Source organism: Meles meles, chromosome 8 (assembly GCF_922984935.1).
Source record: "Meles meles chromosome 8, mMelMel3.1 paternal haplotype, whole genome shotgun sequence".
NCBI classification, from domain to species: Eukaryota; Metazoa; Chordata; class Mammalia; order Carnivora; family Mustelidae; genus Meles; species Meles meles.
The window spans coordinates 19,193,533-19,213,500 of NC_060073.1; the positions used below are offsets into that span (position 1 = coordinate 19,193,533).

Genomic DNA, 19,968 nt, shown 5'->3' on the forward strand with positions numbered 1-19,968 from the left:
ACCTTAATCTGGGGTGGGAGGTACTTAAGGTTGGGCCTGGAGTGAGCCCGCCAAGGTTGGAGGCTGGGTACTGAGTTCTGGGCCAGACGGGAGTCCAGCCCGTCTGTCTTTGGTTCAGGCCGGTGAGATCCCAGTGCAGGGTAGAACTGTTAATCATTACTCATGCATCGGGAACTGGCCCCAACCGTGGCCCCCGGCCACCCGCCCCCAGCCCCGCAGCCTTCGCCTTCTGGTAGGTCGCGCCACCTGCCGGGGCTGGCGGGGCATCCGGTGGCGGTAGCGCGAGGTTTGGGTCCGCCGGCGAGCCGTCGCTCCGCCCTGGCTGCGGATTGGCCCCGGCGTGGCGTGGCGTGGCGTGGCGCGGCGTGGGTCCCGCGACCATTGTAGAGTCGGCGGCTGCCGCCGGCTCCGCTCCGATTCCGCCGCTGCTCATTGGTCCAGATCTGGACAGATCGCCCCACCCCCGGCTGGCGAGGGCAGTGTGGGCGCCCCCTCGGTGCCCCGCCTTCCCCGCTGCGGATTGGCCCGCGACAGGACCCGTCGGTCGCGCTGGTGTCTGGGAAGGAGAGAAAATGGCGGCGGAACCGAGCAATACCGAAATCCAGACTATTTTCAAGCGGCTTCGCGGAATTCCGACCAACAAGGTGCGCGAGCGGGAGGCGCGTGGGGTCCGGCGCTAGCGGAGAGGGAGTCTCCTGTCTTCCCTGGGGTGTGAGGGAGGGAGAGGGGCGGACGTGGGCTGTTTACCTGGCGTGTCTGCGTCCGGCCTCGACTCGGGGCCCCTAACCATTGGCTCATCGCCTCCTCCACCCAGGCCTGCTTCGACTGTGGCGCGAAGAATCCGAGTTGGGCCAGCATCACGTATGGTGTTTTCTTGTGCATTGACTGTTCCGGGGTGCACCGCTCCCTGGGCGTCCATCTCAGCTTCATCAGGTAGAGTCTTCTTGCGGCTGCTGTGCTTACCTGGCCGGCCAGGGCTGTGGGCTTAGTAAGGGAGAGTCGCTGCCTCGATTGGACCGCTTGGCCGGGGAGGGATCCAGTGACTGCCCACGAGAGGCAGCCGCCTGGGTGGGCCCCTTGCCACATAGGCGGCTTGTGTCCGCGTATAGGTTAAAATTTTCTTCTTTACTGTTGGTTAAACTTGACACTCCGAGTATTAGTTTCAGGGAAAAGTTAGCTGCATTGATCTTGTTGCTGATCAGTTTGGTCGAGTATGTCTGTAGCAAGACTATGACTGTCCTTAAGGGGAAAGCTAAATCCAAGCTTGAGTGCTTGAGAATTCGATCTCCTTTCGGATCTGGACAATAATTACTACTCTTTTGACTAGATAATTGAAGAGCAAACCTTTCATGGACCAGGTAAAGTGGAGGAAGTAGGGTGGTGGCTGATTAATGTTTCCTGGGCGCCTACTGCAGCCCGAGGCCAGATGACAGGTATGTGTCTGCCAGGAAGCGTCTCCTGGTATCTCCTGGTGGGTGACATGCAGCCCTTGCACACAGGTCCACAGAGTTGGATTCCAACTGGAACTGGTTCCACCTGAGGTGTATGCAGGTCGGCGGAAATGCCAATGCGGTAAAGCTCCTTCTTACCATCCTTCCCACCCCCATTCTTCTGCTTGGGTTCTAACTTTACAGTGTCTTCCTAGGAAGCCCTGTCATTATCTCTTTTCAGAGGATTTTCTGGTCTGTAGCAACACTGTACACTATTCTCTAAACCTGGAAGTTGGTTTTTCTCAGCTGGGCTTCGGATTCAAACTAAACTGGACAGATGTTCTTGGGGAGAGGCTAACTGAGTAGTTGGGGTCTCCACGGTCATCCAGATCTCGTGAGCCTGGATGAAGGATGGGCACGGTGGGGATGGCATGCTGTCTGCAGGCAGGGCTGAATGAGGGCTTAGGTGCAGTTTTGGGAGGCTGTTTTTTCACAGGCATTGCTGGGGATCTTTGCCTCTGTGAAGAACTGCTGGTGTCAGTAGGGTGTATTTTATCATATGTAAATATTAACCCACTGTTACACGGGGTGCCTCTTTCGCTCTGGGGAATCACCTGTAGCATGCCTCTCCTCTCTTCCTTGCTCTCCAGACAGCTTTCTTCCGCCAACATGGATGTACAGCCAGTGATGCCAACACCAAATATAATAGCCGAGCTGCCCAGATGTACCGGGAAAAGATCCGGCAGCTGGGGAGTGCAGCCCTGGCGAGGCATGGCACTGATGTAAGTGCCTGTTCCCCGGGGCGAGGGTAATGGGGTGAGTGGGAATATTCAGGGCCCTGTGTTTCAAGGCTTGTCCTCTTCCTTCTAGCTTTGGATAGGCAATATGAGTAGTGCTGCCAGTCACTCCCCAGAGAAGAAAGACTCTGATTTCTTCACGGAACACTCTCAAGTGAGTGCCCACAAGGAATATTTCACATGGTTGTTGCTGGCGGGTGGCTTCCTTACCAGGCCAAGGCCTTCTGTGATCATGTGGCATGGAGTCCATTCACCTTGGTATGAGACCTCAGCAGGGAATATCTGTGGCCCACTGCTGGGTAGACCCAGACGTTTCCTCCTCCTATAAGTAGGTGTGCACTGTGCCCGTCTTTAGGAATGGACCCCTATAAACTGGGATAGTAGGGAGGAGGAGAAGCTTTTTGAAAGCTCAGGAGGTGTCAGGAGCTCCAGACAACTTTTCCTGGGTTCTTCGCCCATAAGTAAGGTACTGTGGTTGGGGACAATGAAAGGATTCCCTCCCAGCAGTCCACCTGTGGCAGGAGGTTTCCTGTCTACTGGCATTGGGTGCTGAATTCAGATTCTTAGTTTGAATTCCTGCTCCTCTCCTTAGCATTTCTAGGGTGGTAGCTAAGTCATTTAACCCGTCAAAACCTGTGACTCTAAAAGAGCTCTGTCTACCGTGTAGGGTTTGTCCTGGTCATTAAGTGTATTTATATGTGAAAGGCCTTTAGACTTGTGCTTGGCAGGTGGTAAGTGCCCAGTAGTTGTTAGTTGTTGTGACATGAGGGCAGTGAGCTCTGGCTCTCAGTGAGTCCTGGAGGCTGGAGGTAGCTGTGAATTTCCGGTTTCTTCCATCGGCAGTCGCAGCTATGCTTTTACTCACTGGCCTCCAGTCTTCTTTTCGTCTGGGCTTGAGGAGAGCCTCATCCCCAGAAGGTACCTATGGGTTCTTGGCACTCCTTGCCAGGAGGAGTGGCTCATTCAAGCTTCTGTGATCTGGCTTGTTTTTTAGCCCCCTGCCTGGAAAGTACCAGCCCCAGACCCAGCAGAGACGCAGCAGCTACCACCTTCTGCAGAGATCAGTAGCCTGGCACGTGAGTTCAGTCCAGATTTCAACCAGGTGCCCTGGTGTTGGCAGAGGACTTGGGCCTAGGAAGGGGACATCGGACCAAGAGAATTGGAATGTGTGTGGGGGGGTTCCTGTGTTTCTCGGTGGGTTAAGATTCTTTTCAGTCTCTTGGAGGATGTAGTGGGCATTCCCTACTCATCCCCGTCGCCTCCCGTAAGGGGAAGTCACTGCAAGCTTTGTGCCTTACACCTAACTCCCACCATTGCATCCACAGAGCCGGAACACGGCCCCAACATGGACCTGCTTGGCACCTCACCCAAAGCCTCTCTGGGTCAGTATGCCACCTGGCAGGTGCGGGGTGACTGGGAGAGGGTGGGCTCTTTTCAGGTTTGCTCTTGCCTGGTCGTGTGGACTGAGGTCATGAGATTGAGCATCTGACCTCTCTGGAGTGGGGACTGGGATTGGGTTTGTGGTTGCAGCATTAGCTACAAGGACTTTGAATTGATAAAGCGGGTAGCTGGTGGACAAGGCCTGGGGTCTGCCTCTGAATGTGGAGCTGAGTCTAGCCAAAGTGTGGGGAGGCCAGTATGAGACTGGACACCTAACCCTGGAGTCTGAGGCCAGATTGGCCTGTCTGGTCCGTTTCATGGGATGGGCATGCAGCTCTCACACCTGGAGGCAACACCGTCCTTTCTCAGCCTGTCTCTGGCCTTTCAGTTCTTTTTTTTACTTTCCTTAGTGTTCTTTAGTTTTGGCTCAGCATTAGAACAGTGTTTGCTGACCTTGGTTGTTCTGTTGACCCTTGGGGGTTGGGGCAGGAGGCTAGCAAATGACTAAAACTGAGCCCATGCGAAGACTGGCATGGTTTGGTCTGAAGTGAGGCTCTTTAGAGGCCTCTGCGGATAACTTTGGCCTCTGGGCTCAGGAGCTATATGGAGGCTCTGGGGTGGACCCCTTGTTAGTCATAAGTCTTTCTCTCTAGAGTCCATGTGTCTGTCACCTAAAGGGGCCCTTCCTGCCAGAGGTAACCAACAGCTGCTTGGGGAGCTCAGCCCCTTGCATGTCAGCTCCCTGCTGTAGGAGCTGAGGCTGGTATTTAACTCCTGCTCTCTGCCTAGTAGTCTTCGCGTCGGTTCAGAGACTGTGACAGTCTCTGGCGCTTTGGGTCTAGGTTCTTACCTCAGTCTGCTGGGAGTCGGGAGCCTCGCCTAACCTTGTCTGTCTGTCCTTGGCTTAGACTCCACCAATGCCATTGGTTGGGACTGGTGGGTGGCAGCCTTGCCTTCCTCTGCCTGAAGCCGTTCTTAGTAGAAGCTCTTGCCAAGAAGCTGCACAGTATGGACTGAGCCACTGCCTCTGACCTCCCTTTGTCTTCACTCATGCCCCATCTTCTTTCTCACACAGAACCGAGAACCTCTCTCATTGGCAAGAAGAAGCCAGCAGGAGCTAAGAAAGGGGTAGGTGGAGAGAGGCAGTGTGGTGGTGGTTAGGAGCTAGTGCTAGGCAGCCTGGACGCACCCCCGGCCCTGCCGCTTACTGGCCGTGTCACTTTGGCAGAGGTACTTTTCTGAACCCTGACTATGAAAGGGCTGTCCAGATGCCTGTATTTAAGGGGCCCCAGGGAAGTCAGTGCGATTGTGTACATCAGGGTCCTGGCACAGACCGGTCCTGGTCAGCATTACCTGCTGTTTGCAGGCCCTGAGGCCTCTGCTGTGCATGGGGAGAGCCACCTTGTGCCCAACTCCAGCAGAGCCGCTCTTCTCCTTCTTGAGCATGCTGGCTGGGCTCCCTGTTTTTTTTACCCTAAATGTTAAGAAGGAATGCTTCCTTTGCGGGTATGACTAGAGAAGCCATGCTTGGGAGGGAGCAGAAGAGTTGTGGTTGTTGGCAAGGTCTCCATCCCATCATTCTCTTCCCAGCTGGGTGCCAAGAAAGGCCTGGGGGCCCAGAAGGTGAGCAGCCAGAGCTTCAGTGAGATTGAGCGGCAGGCCCAGGTGGCAGAGAAGCTCCGCGAGCAGCAGGCATCAGATGCCAAGAAGCAGGCCGAGGAGTCCATGTGAGCATTCCCCGAGCGGCCCCAGCTCATGGGGATTGGGTGGGTGGTGGGACGGTCAGGATGTGAGCTGGCCTCTGACACGTTTATTCCTTCCAAGGGTTGCCTCTATGCGCCTGGCCTACCAGGAGCTCCAAATTGACCGTAAGAAGGAGGAGAAGAAGCTACAGAATCTGGAAGGGAAGAAGCGAGAACAGGCAGAGAGGTTGGGCATGGGCTTGGTGTCCCGCAGGTGAGGCTTAGCTCTGGGGTGTGGCAGGGGAATGCCACAGTTCTCTTGGGAGCCATTGGGAATTCTTCCCAGCAGTTTGGGTTTTGAGGCTCAGTCTTCCCCCGAGGCTAAACAGATAGATGGCTTTGCTAATTGTCTTAAAGTGCCTAGTATAGTGCTCGTCACAGAGTAGGTCTGTGCTCATTGCGTTTGCCAAGTGAGAGAAATAGGATTGAGTGCTTTTTCCATATTCCCAAGAGGGTAGGGTGATGTTGCTTAATGGGGTTAAGCACTTTGGTGGGTTGTTTCTTTGTTTTTTAAGAGTATTTAAGACTTTATTTTTTAAGACTTGCAAGAATTGCAAGGCTCTTAGCATCCCTAATCCTTGTCCACTAAACACCATTGCTGCCAGGCACGATAACACCGAGAAATGCCCCTAGACAAACGCTCTTTGCGTCGACAATATCCTTCCTGTTTCAGGACCGCTGGGCTTATGTTGCTGTGGTTTTCTTAAAAACAAAACAAGAACTGCAAACCAGTTCTCTTACCCATTTTGTTTGCTCTGCACTAAGAGCTTGCATCTAGAGATTTCAGTTACAGTAGACTTTTGATCTCTCTTAAAATCCAGAATGTTGGACAGCACCAGGCCCTGGGGCTGCTGTCTGGTCTCCCGGTGAAGAGGCGGCGTTGGGCGAGTGGTACTAATTCTTGGTGCCTCGCTCTCCTCCTGTGTCTTCCTCCACAGAGGCATCTTAAGGATTGATTTCACTTAAACTCATTATAAAATATCTACAGCTTTTAGCTGGCAGAGCCCTGAAGATGAGTGTTGTACAGTGGGGTTTTAAGTAGGGTAGTCTGGATTTAAGCTAAAGATTCTATTGCATTGCAAAAAAAGAGACCTAAAGTCCTTTCTGGGCTTAAAATGTGATGTTTCCCTGATTAGCTGTATGTTATACAAGTAGCACATGGAAGGAAATGGAGTTACTAAATCCAGCTGGCACGTGTTCTGAAAAGATTAAGCAGAAATAGCCAGCCTTATCTTCTTTCAGAGAAGTAGAGGATAAAGGCACAAAATACTGAATTTGGAATCAATAGTTCTGTGTTCAGCATCTAGTTGTGCCAGTTACGAGATGTGTGGGCTTTAGGCAAGTTGCTGAGCTGCTCGGAGTCCATTTTCTCACCTGTAGAAAGACATAGTAATACCTTCTGCACGGGGCTGCTGCACTTCAGTAAATCAGACCACTGGCGGAGCTCACAAACCCACTATCGCCAGGATTGCTGTCCAGTATTCTGGTTTTTAAGTGAGATCGAAAGTCTAGAATTCGCCTTGATTCCATTAGACTCTGTTTCCTGGTTCTGGGGCATCTGTGCATCTTTTCCGTTGAACATGTCAGTATTGGCAAAGGATGTGGCCCACGGTGCAGCAAGTCTGTTGAGTTGTTTTTAGGGACTGAGAGCACTACTGTTCGGTGCACGTCGTTAAAGTAAGAGGCAGACGAACAGTCCTTTGCCAGGGAAGGCCTGCTTTGAGAGAACAGCTGACGTGCGGGCAGACGAGGGTGTCCTCTGGCTCCGTGGGGCCCCGAGTGCTCCCTGCGGGGTCTGGCCCAGCCCGGGGCGCAGGCCCGGGGAGAGGACTCTCCGGTGGCAACACCGCTGCTCACAGCTGCTCTTGGGTGGCTCTCCTTGTCCCCACAGCTCCGTCTCTCACTCGGTGCTGTCTGAGATGCAGGTGATCGAGCAGGAAACGCCCGTGAGTGCAAAGTCCTCCCGCTCGCAGCTCGACTTGTTTGATGATGTTGATACTTTCGCCTCTGGACCCCCGAAGTAAGGCTGTTGTTGGGGTGCAGACTTGGCCACCATGTTCCTCATCAAGCTTTTCTAAGCCGCTCTTCTGTCTCACCAGGTACAAGGACAACCCCTTCTCCTTGGGGGAAAGTTTCAGTTCCCGCTGGGATACAGATGCCGCCTGGGGTATGGACCGGATGGAGGAGAAGGAGCCAGAAGTGACCATCTCAAGCATCCGGCCTATTTCGGAAAGGTGGAGTGGGCTAGGGCAGCACTGTCCAGCAGGATTTTCCTGGGACGGGAATGTTCTGTGTACCTGCTCTCCGCCGGGCGGGGGGGGGAAGCTCCTGAGCTCTTCTCACATGGCTGGTGCAGCTGAGGAGCTGGGTTTTTAATTTAGTATTAGTAAGGTTAGCCACTCGTGGCTGGTGGCTGTCAGGTGCGGGAATCAGGCTTTGGTTTGAGCTGTGCTTTGTCGTCACAGAAGGGTTAGCAGCTTCTTTAGTCCAGGGTCTGTTTCTCTGGTGTGAGGGTCCTGATTTTATGCTTTAGTCCTGACCACCCAGATTTACGGGTCTCTGGCCATCGTGTTACTTGTTTTGTTTTTTTTTTTTTTTTTTTTCTTTTTAAGCTTATTATAATCTGGGCAAGATTTAACTGATGAATGGCCTGCAGATCATTTGTAAAAAAGAGACATAAGTAGTGACTTCACAGGGTCCCTGGAAGAATTAAATGTAACGAAACTTAAAAAGCACCTAGGCCAGGGTCTGCGCATTTTGGCGGGAGATGGGAGTGACCAGACACTTAACGTCCACACTGGGAGGCTTTTGAGGGTGAAAATGACAGGAGAGTAGATAAATGCAGGCGGACAGAGACATATGGTCACCCTAGTGTTAGGCCAGGCGTCATTTGGAGGAGACTGGCTGTAGTGATGTATTGACGTCCTAGACTTTGATGACGCTCTAGAAGTTTGGGTTAGAAGACTAGTCCCCTCTAAACTGTATGTCCGCGTGGCGTGGCAGAGGCACCATAAGCTCTCTTGGGCCCTGGCTTCGGTGTGGGGAAGAGAGGAGCCTGGTCCAGGAGAGAGGGTCCATGAGTCCCAGGGCCACAGCCAGATGTGGCCATAGTGAGCAGCCGCAGGAGGCCACTCGCACTGTTTGCAGTCTCTGTTAGTAATGGGATTAGTGTGACTGGGCTCCGATGGTAATGGGAAGGATCAGAGGTATCCCACATCCACCCCTCAGAGTCACAAACAGAAGGGAGGTGGAAAGCCGGAGCTCAGGCCTCGAGTCCAGTGAGGCGCGCCAGAAATTTGCAGGAGCCAAAGCCATCTCATCGGACATGTTCTTCGGGCGGGAGGTGGATGCTGAGGTAAGTGGAGTTGTCGGTCCTGAGCCTGGAGGCAGCAGGTGGGGTGGGAGCTTCCTCCGTGCGGTTGCTTTGGGCTTCAGCACCGGGCAGTCTTTGGCGGATAAGGAGTTTTTGAGTCTTTGGCCAAAACATTCCCTAGGCCTTCCTCTTTCCTCACCACAGCATGAAGCCCGGTCTCGACTCCAGCAGCTCTCAGGGAGCAGTGCCATCAGCTCTTCTGACCTCTTCGGGGACGTGGATGGGACTCATGGAGCAGGTAGGGCTGCAGGGGTAAGGTGCACACCGGGCCTGGCCCTTGAGCAGGACTGGAAGGCCCTGTGGGGCCACAGGGCTCTGAGCCCCGCTTTCCCTTGCTTTTACAGGTAGCGTATCGTTGGGCAACGTGCTCCCCACGGCGGACATTGCCCAGTTTAAGCAGGGTGTCAAATCTGTGGCTGGGAAGATGGCCGTGCTGGCGAACGGTGTGATGAATTCTTTGCAGGTGAGGCTGGGGCCTGGGGCAGGAGGGTAAAGAGTAGAGAGTCGCCCTGGGAGGTTGGCCTTCACCACTTCCAGACACTGCTGCTGGCTAGCTCCTGAGCCCAAAAAAGAGCTTTTTCTTTTCCTGGAGGGGCAGCTTCTCTCCTTTGAGCTGGGTACCGGGCCTGGGCTGCTTCCTGAGAGGATGCCGTGCCTGCACTGACTTCTCCGGCCTTGTCACCTTCCCCTTCTTTCTCCTTCCTCCCCAGCTTCAGGATCAGGCAGGGCTTCCCCCTTGGGATCTGGCCACAGCCCCTTCCCTGAGGCACAGTAAAATATAAAACTACCTCTGCCATAATGAGATTGGAGCCCGATTCCCCGGTGTACCCTAGTCCTGCCAGAGTGGTGGGGGATTCTGCTGCCAGCAAGGGGCTTGGACTTCTTTTTCTTCTTCCCCCATGTCCAGGATCGCTATGGTTCCTACTGATCCACGGCTCAAGCATATGGTGGCAATAGCAGCAAAACCCCCATGATTCTGAGGCCAGGGGTGCTTGCCTTGTGGAAGCTGGGGAGGAATTGTTACTTTATGTGTTGTGTGTGAGTTGGGTGGCTTTTGAGGATCTCGGGTGGTGGGGGGGATGGGCAGTTCCAGCCTTGACCTCTGCCTGTAGACTGAGCCCTGTATTCTCCTCCCCTCACACCCCCTGGCCATGTGCTAGACACTGTCCTTTGATCCTGCCCCTTCCCTCCCCCCAACCAAGCTGCTGCTCCCTTGTCTGGCCACACTGGGAGCGAGGAGAGGAGTTCCCTCAGGCGAGCTTCTGCTGGGTCCATCCCTTCCCCAAGTAGGGAAGGTGAGATGTATAAGGCTTTTTTGCCAGCTCTAGGATCCTTCCAGGTTGTCTGGGGTTTGGCCCCCTCCTCTGGAACCCGTGGGCAGGTCTAGAAAGAGTCTGCTGTGGACCAGCCCCCGGGGAGGGAGGCTGTGGGCTTGCTGCTCTTGCTGCTCCAGTGGCCTCTTCTGCTGCCAGGAGATGGCAGGGGAGGGGAAGGACCTTCGTCTGGGCCTTATTAAGGGCTAGAGACTTTACCCAGTACCTAAAGGTTTCACTTGGGATCAGACTGGAGGCCCGAGTGGTCATCTCCTGTCTCACCACCCCTTTTTACAATGATCACTTGAGGGATGCTTCTCCTGAGTGTCTTGGAGTCCTTCCATACCACCAGTTGTGGAGCACAGGCCCCTCTGTCCCTTCTTCCCCTGCTTGGTGGCCATGCTGGGTCTCATCTGCCCTGTGCCCTGCTCTGGATGCTGTGAGCATAATGCTGGCCAAGGAAGCAGAGGACATAAGGGACAGAAACAGGCTTTTGGGGCTCAGCTTTCTTCTGTATCACCCTGGTCTTAAGGGGGGCCTGGACAGCACCCCCCTAGTGAGAGCTTGAGGCACCGACAGAATTGCAGGCCTTGTCCCCTGGCGGTGCCCTGTGTCGTCCCTGGTGCCCTCTCTGCCTGCTGTGCTGCCTGTTTGGGCCCACCCTGCCCGCTGGGGGGCGGGGGATGGGCTCCTAAGCCACACAGACCAGTCTTTCTTTGCCCCCTCCCCCAAAGGGACTTGACTTTCTTTCTGGACTGTTTGTATTGAAACAGAGTGGTGTCAAATAAAGCCTTGGCAGGGCCCTGGGCGGCTCTTGGTCTGAGTGAAGTCGTGTCCTTTCTGGGTCCCGCCTCCCTGCCCCGTGCAGGCCCCTGGCTCACTCTCTGGGCTCCCACCGACATGGGTAGGGCGATGGTGCCGAAGCTGAGGGCATGCTCTCCGGGGCCTCCAGCTTGTCTCTTCTCTGAAAACCAAAGGCCCCTGGCTCCTCGGCCCTGTGCTGCCGCGAGGTCCAGTGCAGCCTCGACCTCACCACCCTGTTGCACGCGGAGGAAAGAGCTGGTATTAGTTGGCCCTTTGACTCCTCCAGTGAGCCATACTGCTGTGGGCAGGCGAGCAGCCTAGCAGCCCCGCACCTCACCCCAACAGGAGGCTTGACTGGGGTGTGTTTCTCAGGGGGGTTTAAAGACAGATGAAATCTACAGCCTTAAAGGAACCCTTTTAAGTCTAGGAAGAAAAGAATGTATGTGTGTGTAGAACTCCCTAGCTTGGTAATCTGTTCCCTCAGTAGAGGCCCCTGGAATATATTTGCCACCTTAGGGGTCTTCAGGGTACAGGGGTAAACCATTGATCTGGGAGACAGGATTAGAAAAGAGGGGCCGTGGGGCTTTAAGCCCTCATTTCCAAAGTGCAGGTCTGGGCCCTCCAGCCCTGGAATCACCTGGAGTGTTGATAATCCAGATTTCTGTGCCCGCCCCTACCACCCCAAGCCAGAACTTGGTCACTTGTGTCGTAAACCAGCTCCCCAGGTGATTCCGATGCCCACCAGGATCTCCGTACTGCTGCCAGTCAGCAGGCAGCTGGAGATGATGGTGTGCCTGGAGAGTTTCCAGGGCTTGGGGCTTCAGTGGGACTGGAGCTTCCAGTCCCGGCCTGGCTCTGCAGGCCTTGGGGAGCCAGTTCCTGAAACTGTCTGAGGGGGCTGGTCTGGGCAGAGAGGAGACCAGGAAAATGTGTGTGCCCAGTGTGGTGACCCCCATCCTAGGAGGCAGCCTGTTCTGCTTCGGTCTCTGGGTGGCTTTTTCTGGATGGCCCCTGGCCCATTCAAGGAAGTTGAAGACCACCTGTCTTTACCTTTCTCCAGTCTTGGCTGGAAGCTTGTCTTCCTCAGGCCTGTCATTCACAGCTGCATCCCCATTGTCCCAACCCTGAGCAGGGGCTTAGCAAACATTTTAATGAAACTCTGGCTAGAAGACTCTGCAGTGCTAACAGTATGAGGCCAGGGTCTTTAGAGTCATGGGAACCTGGCCTTGAACCCCCTGAGCTTGTTTTCTGAAGGCCCATTCCAGCTGAAAGCACCTTTGAAAGGTTGCTGGCCTGTGCAGGAGGGGAGTCCCTCTTGGCTCATTATCTGATGCTGGTGTCCAGGCTTGAGTGGCCCCCTGGCCCCCACCTCCCAGTCCTGCCAGAAAAGCCGGAACTCAGCGCCAAAAATGCAATCTCGCCCCTTCCCTTCACCCCCTCCCCAGTCTAGTGGCTTTAGATTCACCACTTACCAGATACAAGGGACTTTTATTCATTTAACATGTTGAACTGTTAGACACGGGGAACTCGGAGCAGTCTTTGGAAGTGGACTCGTCTTCTTGCCAACCCTTCATCCTATCATGCCAGTGGCTCTTCCTCTAGCAGAAGGCCATCGTGTGTATGTCCACCCGACACTTGCACCACGGGTATCGCCCTTGGCCATATGAGGCCCTGCACAGTTATTCATGGTCTCCCCTGCCTAATGTTGCTGTGAGAAGAGCACCCATACATGGTGGGGACTGTCAGCAAAAGTCATCCTCCTGATGGCCTCCGCTCAGTCTGCTGTCAGCTTGGGTCGTGACTAAAGTGCAGAGGCTGACAGGGCCAAGGAGAGTAGGCTGTTACTTTTCAGGGTCACTGCTTGATTTGGCTGATGATACTGGAACCCCTCTGGCTGGTTTCTGGGCTTGGGCTGTTATTCAGGCTTTTCACCAGCAGAGGGCAGCATGGCACGGGAATGGGGGAGGAGGTTGGGTGGGAGTCCCAAGGGCTGGGTGGGAGCTGGACAGGTATGGATAGGATCCTTCAGACGCCTCAAGTCTCAGACTCGTCCGTCTCTTCAGTGGAGCCATCACTCTCTGCTTCCACCTTGCGGGCGTGATGGAGGGGTCTCCAGGGAGAGCCAACCCGGGGAGGGGTCCGGGAAGGCAGGCAGCCGGCCTCTGGGTTGGCAGTGGCCGAGTTGACCAGGCCTGGGATCTGGGCCAGCCTGAAGGAGGGAAGAAGCCCAGAGGGCAGCTGGGGGCCTCCTGTCTAAAGACCTGGACCTCCACGTCGCTCTTTGCATTTGGATGAAACCATGTGCTATATTCCCAAAGGATTCAGAGAGGCTGCCTCAGGCCTCTGCTGGAGCCCAGACCCTTCCCTGACTGACGGGTGTGTTGCACACATTTCGCTGTGTGACCCAGAACAAGGCATGGCCGCGTCCAAGGGACATAAGGCCTCCCCCACAAGGGGGCAGCACTTCCCCACCTGACACTTACAGCCGTTCCAGCTCCTCATCCATGGCTGGGTCGTGCATCAGGTCCCCTTTGTCAGGCAAAGCTCCTGCGAAATAATTGGGGGGCACAGAAGTAATCTGAGGGTCTTTCAGGCAGGCTCCGGTCAGACAGCCGCGTTCCCAGCAGGGGCCCCTCACCTTCAGGTCTACCTGCTCTGCTGACCCTGGGAGGGCTCACCTAAAAGATCTGAGAAGTGTTCTTTCTAAAATTTTTTTAAAAATTTGAGTACAGTGGACATGGAATGTCTATTAGTTTCTGGGGTTCACCATCTCCGTGCGTTATGCTGAGTTCACCACGAGGGCAGCTACCATCTGTCACCACACAATGTTGTTACAATGTCATTGACGATAATCTCTATGCTGTACCTTTTATTCCCATGACTTGTTCATGGGAAAGAGCTCTTAAGAGAAATTTTAAGAGAACTGTTATGGGGGCAGGAAGTTGTGGCCACTGCTAGATAAATTTAGTGAACCCACGCCTACCCTCTTCAGGTTGGGGCAGGAACCACAGCTATGAGATGTCCCCACACCTCAAGGTCACTGCACACACAGGGCTGTCCCCTTCCAGGACTGGGTGGTGGGTTGTGGCCTGGTGCTGGTGGCTCAGTTCCTTCCTTGAGGCCCCAGGTATTGGGGGCCAGAGACATAGATTATGTCCAGCTAATCCCCCAAATCAGAAATTAGCCAGTTTTGTGCCCCCCCAGATCAGAGGGCGCCCACTTCAGAGACAGTATGGTCAAAAATGCTGCCTCAGCTCCTCAGAGGCGCTGAGCAGCAAGAAGAGCAAGCTGGGTCAGAACCAGACCGAACTCTTCTGCCTGGCCAGGAGCCGCCAGGCCGGGAACGGCCCCCGGCTGCTCTACCACAGCTCTCTGAGCCGGTTTCCTCAGCTACAGACTAAAGGGAAAAGGCCAGGGGTGGGGGTTGGTCCGGATTTTCCCTGGAGCTGTTAACAGTGGAGGGCAGGTGGAGCTGAGGTCTGCAGGTTGTTGAGGGAGAAGCTCCCGGGCGGTCAGAATGCAGCTCTGGCAGCTAGCAGTGCTGGTCTCCAGAAAGCCTCAATCTTAAACTTACCCATGTGGCTTTAGTTCAAGTCCCTGCTTTTCCAAAGCTTTTTCAGATGATGCCTGCTGGCCCGCTTTTGCTCTTAGTGGTTTTCAAACTGCATTCCCCGAGCCCCCTCATTTTGTGTGCGTGCGTGTGTGTGTGTATGAGTACCTTGAGGACTAAGGGAACAAGACAACACCTCTCCACAGCTGGCTGCGCCCCGAGTATCTCCAGATCGCTTTCCTCACACTGGAGATGCGGGGAAGGGCAGATGCCGCATCTCCCACTCAACCCAGCAGCAGGAAAAGTGGTTGACAGAGTGATCGCCCTTTTTAAAGCCCTAGAAAAAGTGAGGTTGTCCAGGCTTGAGCCTGTACTAGTTGCTTTTCCTTTTCCTTCCTGTGGGCTGACTGGTGGAAGGGAAGGGAGGGGGCTGAGTTACCCTGGTGTGAAAGGAAACATAAACAAGTCGCGTCCGTTGCCCCCTCACTCCTGACTTCTGACTCCTGTTTGCCTTTCTACTCTGGTCCAGTCAGCACCCGGGGCCACCAGCGTCACTTAGTTGAAGGGTCCCTAGACCTGTACACACCCAGAGCATCAATTCAGCATAAGGAGCCTCGTGCCTCAGTGTGCCTCAGTCAGTCCTGCTGGGGCTTGCACTCCTGCGTGTATCCCCAGCAGGCTTCGTATCAGGAAAGACCTAAAGCAACTTGGCCTACTGTGGTTAGCACTTAAAGAATGTTCAATTTCCTTCCCTTGACCCCCTTCTCTCAACTGGCAGAAGGAAGGGGAAGGCTATGTGTTCTTTGGGACTCCGGAAACAGGCCTCAAGCACACCTGGATACTTCTGGAAGAGGAAGACAACCCTTCCAGCTCTGCAGGGGGCTCTTGCCATGGGGCAGCAGCAGGTGTGAGAGGGAGAAGAGCAGGGTGGGCGGAGAAGGCCAACCAGACCAGTAGGAAGAAAAGACAGACAGGAAAAACTGGGCCAGCACAGGCCTCTCCCCCTATTTTTTGCTCCTTTTCAGATTAATCATTTTTTTTCCCCAGCTGGGAAGAAGGGCCGCCTCAGACACACCTTTGCCCTGCTTACAAATGGGATTCAGGTTTCTTTGATATATAATCTCCAAAGCCACTGAGTAAATAGCCCTGTGTCTGCCCAACCTGCAGGCCACTCCCCAGAGCAGAGCTGGGGATTCTATGGGGAGGGGCTGGGCACACCCCTGCCACTGAGAGGCTGCTTCATGTTGGGGCAGGGCCTTGGGTGGGGAAGGCTGTCCCTTCCCACCCGAGTGTGAGAGGCCTAAGAGGGCCGGTCTCTGTTGTGCACGTTCTGGCTCCCCAGGCCTCTGAGTCTGACGTGAGAAGTCAGGGCGGAGATGGTGATGCCCCCTCCTGCACGGACCATGTCTGCCAATGGCAGCCAGCTCCTACGTGGCTTAGGGTGGGAGGAGAGGGGAGGCTAGCCATGGCTGGCTCTGGCTTACCTAGGGCTTGATTGATTCCATGATGCTTTGAAAGAGCCACAAGGAATCCATAGAAGGTCAGTCTCTGAACGTTGCTTAGTACCTCTTTGACAAGCGCTGGGGGTGGACAGCTGGAAGGGAGAATACAGAAGCTGGCTTCAAAGACCAGCAAGTCCGACTGCCATCTTTTTATCCAGCTCTTCAGGCTTAGGAGTGTGCCCAAAGCCAGGACTGAGGGACCCTGTCTCTCCGGGGGCCCTAAACCCCTGGGGGAGCAAGGCAGATGTCCAGAAGCAAGGCCTTGACTGGAGAGAGAAAGGGCTGGTGTGCTCCCGAGCCGGTGCTTTCAGTCGGGGTGTGGGAGGAAGGGAATGGCGAAAAGGCAATGAGAGGCAGCCTCTTCTTGGAGGAGGCCCAAACTTGCTCCGTCTCTAAGGAGACCTTATGCCACATAGAGCAGTGGCACCCTCCCTCTCTGTCGAGAGAAGTCTTTGTACAGTGAATGTTTTCCCCTTTCTCTCTAAAAAGTCAGGGCCAGTGTCTCTCCTGGCAAGGAGAAGGGGGCCAAGCTGGTCGTCTACAGCTCGTCTCACCACGTGGAAGGACCCTCCCCGAGGGAGCCCCCCGGGAAGCCGTTCCCCCAGCCACAGCCTGGTCTGGGGCAGATGACACTGCGCCACCATCCAGGGCCCCGGCAGCCGGGGAGCAGTCGGAACATCTGTTCCAGAGCCCGCAGCCCAGTCCCTGGGGTTGCGGTGGGGTCCCCACGCGCATCTCTCACCTGTACTTGTGCCGGTCGCACAAGGTCTCCAGGCACTGGGAGAACAGCGAGGCCTCCACTCCCTCCAGCAGGCTCGCCTCGCCCAAGGGGGGCCGCTGACGGTGCTGCCCGCTGGATGACGTCGGCACAATCACCGTATTGGGGTTCTTGCCCGCCAGCAGGTCCTGATAGATGGCGGCCACGCTCTCCAGGAATTCTGCGTAGCGTGGTGGGGGAGGGGCACAGGTCAGGCAAGGATGACCCACGGGGTCCCTTTGCTGTGTCCTCCCGTCCTCCCTTCTCTATTAGCTCAGTGCACCACCAGCCTCAGCGCTCCACGCACGGCAGCCTGGGAGCAGGAGTCCTCGACCTCCTAGGACCAGCGCACTTAGGAGTAATGACACCACTGTGTTTCCGGCCCAGCGTCCCCTCCTTGGGGCAGCTGCTCCTAGACCAGGCAGATGCCCTATTCCCTACCTTCCAAGCACCCTGTACTTCTTTGTTTTTTGGGTATTTGCTCTGCCTTCTCGCTGGAGTGGAAGATCCTTGAACAAAGGCAGGGGTCGTGCTTTGTCCCCTTTGTGCCCCAGTATCTAGCACAGTGCTGGGCACACTGAAGAGCTGGAAATGTCTTTTAGAGAGTGGACATGTGCACACTTGCTCTGGTAAGCTCCATCTCGCTGTGAGGCCACCCGCCTCTCTGCCCCAAGAAGGCGTGGGGGAAGGCCAGCGTGGAAGAGAAAGCCTCAAGCTGCTAACTTACTAACATTTGAAAGGCAGGTGGGGAAGATTCTCCCAGACACGGCTGCTCCTTCTCCAGGGCCCAGGAGCTCCCAAGCGCTGGGAAATCGGTGCTGCAGCTGCTAAGAGCAGGTGGCGAGACCCCAGGCTCCAGCCCCTGCCGGACCAGGCCCTTGGGCCGCCATCAAGAAAACAGAATGTGGCGCCTGAGCGAGGCCAAGGCTGGCTGGGGCCACCAGCTGGCAGGGAGTCCAGGCTCCAAGGACAGCCTTCTGTTTACTGAAGAGCCCATTTTAAACAAGTCTGTTGACGGACACAGGCAGTAACCTCTGAACCCAGCATTGCATGTGATGTCGCCGTGGGCGCCGTGGGAGCTGGTGTGCATTTGTATTTATTCCTCTGTTTCTGTACACCTGATTCCAGAAGGGATGTGAGGACACAGCCGCTGTGTATGGGGAGCAGCACGGGCGGGTGAGACAGGACTGGTGTCTGCTTATGAAAAGCTGTGCGGGTGGGGAAATGTGTGCTCACACGCACGAGCCAGGGCCGAGGGAGAGCCCTTTGCCGGCAGTACCGGCGCCGAGCGGCGGGGAGCCCTGGCTTTGGAGGGAGCCCTCCGTTCAGGTCTGGGCTCCCCCACTTACCAGCTCTGCGACTTTGGCTCCTTACCCCGAAGCCGGTCTCTGAGAGGACCTATCTGCTAGGGCTGTCCTAAGCACTAAAGTCAGGGCTATGCTGGGCACACAGGGAGTGTCTGACACACCGTGGACGTGGCATGTGCTGTCAGCGCAGCACGCACGGTTCCAGGTACTGTCGTTGTCCCTTAGGCCGCTTTGCCGCTGCCGCCTGGAAGCGCCGTGCCTTTCAATGTCTCGAGAGGGCAGAGGCAGGCAGCTGTGCAGACCGAATCTTGTGACCACCAGTGGGGACGAGACATCCTGTCCGTGACTCATGGTGAAGCACGCCACCGAAGGCAGTGGGGGGAGAAATGTGTGTGCCAGACAGTGGAGGGAAAGGACACCAGGGTAGGACAGGCAGACAGGGCCCTGACAGGAGCCCACATGGGGCCCTGGAAGGCTCTCACCTGAGTAGTAAAACTGGATCTGGAAGGCAAAAAGGAAATCTGAAAAAGACATCAGGCAGTCCATGGCATCATCCATGAGCACAATCCTGAGGGAGAAAGAGAGAGAAAATGTGAGAGAGTGTGTGTGGGGAGGTGGGGGGATGGGGAGCATGTGAGTGAGCTGTTTTCTGGGACTCCAGTCTTTTGGGGACAGCAAGACATTCGGAGAGGGATCCCAAAGGCCAGCTCCTCCCCATCACCTCACTGCTCCATCAGCGGGGCTCTGCCACCAAACTGCACCAACTCCACACGACCCAGGGCAGGCTCCCAGTTCCGTCTCTGTGGCACCAGCTAGTGGCTGGAGCATGAGGAGGGAGGAGGGGGCAGCAAAGAGAGGGTACAACAGCCATGCAGCCAAGATTTCTTTTCATATACTTAAGCAGTAAATCCTTTCATCCTGCAGCGAGGACCATTTAGTTCAGAATAAATACAGCTGAGCAGAAAGGCAAAAAGAACAGCCAGGAAGCTTAAAGAGGTCTTGGCAAGTGGCACCGAGATTTAAAAAGCTACCAAGGGCCCAAACAACTTCAAGCACCTCTGTCCTGGGACAGGGATGGCAGACAAGGGAAGAGGGGACAGAGCTACTGGGCACTCTACACTTGAGAGGGTCAGAGACGCACCCCATCTTGTGACGCCGTGGCGGCCGTGTGGCTCCTTGCTGGCTGCTCCCCCAATGCTGTCTGCTCCCCCAAGCGGACCACCCTCTGGGTGTTCCTGTCCAGGCCCTCCCACCTCCTAGGAAGAAAACCATCCGATGACTAAATGATCAGACCAAGGCCATGTTCATACCCTGCTCTGGGCCTCATGCAAGAGGGCACAGGAAGGGAAGGAAATTAGCACTTGCTGGGCTCTATCCAGGTGCCAGGCAGGGCGCCAAACTTATCTCCTGAAGGGGCGCGGGAGCCCCCGATCTGTTTCTGACTGGCCCTCCTGGCTTCATCTTCCTTGTTTTGCAAAGTTGTTTTATTCCGCTATCTCATGTATTTTTTGAAATCTCCCATTCACTGCCTTGTGTCAGAGGATCCCCAAACTGGCACCTGGATCGGCTTCAGAGAGAGCTGGCCCTGCACACCTCGGGGGGGGGGGCGGTTTGGGGTGGTGGTAGAGAAGGGAGAACGTCAGGGGCACCTGCAGCTGTGCGAGGTGGCTGGCCCTGCTTCCGGGGCTCCCCGAAGAGAGAAAGCCTTCCTCCATCTAGTCTTTAGTCATAGTAAAGACAATGATAGGAATGGGGGACCCGCACTGAGTACCTACTTCATTGCAGGCTTTGTGCGAGGTATTGAACTGAGATCATGACCTGAGCCGAAGGCAGCGGCTTAATCCACTGAGCCACCCAGGCGCCCCTATTATTTTATTATTTTTAAACTATTTTTAATTCCAGTATAATTAACATCAAGTGATGTTAGTTTTAGATAGACAATTGTTTAGTGATTCTACTGTTCTTATTTCTCAGTGTTGATCAAGATTAAAGTTACTCTTAATCCCCTTTATT

General features: G+C 55.1%; 2 protein-coding genes across 3 annotated transcripts in view; one reads left to right on the forward strand and one right to left on the reverse strand.

The window, feature by feature from the left end:
* Window positions 1–143: 143 nt before the first annotated feature.
* ARFGAP2 (ADP ribosylation factor GTPase activating protein 2) lies at window positions 144–10,863 on the forward strand. 2 transcript variants are annotated; one of them, XM_046014708.1, is made up of 16 exons: window positions 144–644; window positions 815–933; window positions 1,500–1,572; window positions 2,081–2,212; window positions 2,301–2,381; window positions 3,222–3,303; window positions 3,553–3,609; window positions 4,683–4,735; window positions 5,198–5,334; window positions 5,432–5,563; window positions 7,241–7,369; window positions 7,449–7,583; window positions 8,578–8,704; window positions 8,844–8,960; window positions 9,067–9,185; window positions 9,630–10,863. In XM_046014708.1, the coding sequence occupies exons 1-15, from the start codon at window positions 573–575 to the stop codon at window positions 9,169–9,171; spliced, it is 1,551 nt and encodes a 516-aa protein (XP_045870664.1). In that variant the 5' UTR covers window positions 144–572; the 3' UTR covers window positions 9,172–9,185; window positions 9,630–10,863. The 2 variants fall into 2 exon arrangements, with proteins under 2 accessions (XP_045870664.1, XP_045870663.1); XM_046014707.1 differs by having other exon boundaries at window positions 150–644; window positions 8,867–8,960.
* Window positions 10,864–12,307: 1,444 nt separating this feature from the next.
* Window positions 12,308–19,968, reverse strand: part of CSTPP1 (centriolar satellite-associated tubulin polyglutamylase complex regulator 1) — a 190,613-nt gene continuing 182,952 nt past the window's right edge. Inside the window, exons 5-9 of the mRNA XM_046017674.1 lie at window positions 18,438–18,523; window positions 16,634–16,829; window positions 15,874–15,983; window positions 13,323–13,386; window positions 12,308–13,048 (exon numbers count right to left, since the gene is read on the reverse strand). Coding sequence (XP_045873630.1) covers window positions 12,874–13,048; window positions 13,323–13,386; window positions 15,874–15,983; window positions 16,634–16,829; window positions 18,438–18,523 — 631 coding nt within the window. The 3' untranslated portion in view covers window positions 12,308–12,873. The remainder of the gene's footprint in view (window positions 13,049–13,322; window positions 13,387–15,873; window positions 15,984–16,633; window positions 16,830–18,437; window positions 18,524–19,968) is intronic.

Coding starts and splice junctions, on each gene's coding strand:
- ARFGAP2 (XM_046014707.1), top strand. CDS start 573: ATGGCGGCGGAACCGAGCAATACCGAAATCCAGACTATTTTCAAGCGG. Junction 7,370..7,448: donor TTCGCCTCTGGACCCCCGAA/GTAAGGCTGTTG, acceptor CTGTCTCACCAG/GTACAAGGACAACCCCTTCT. Junction 7,584..8,577: donor ATCCGGCCTATTTCGGAAAG/GTGGAGTGGGCT, acceptor TCCACCCCTCAG/AGTCACAAACAGAAGGGAGG.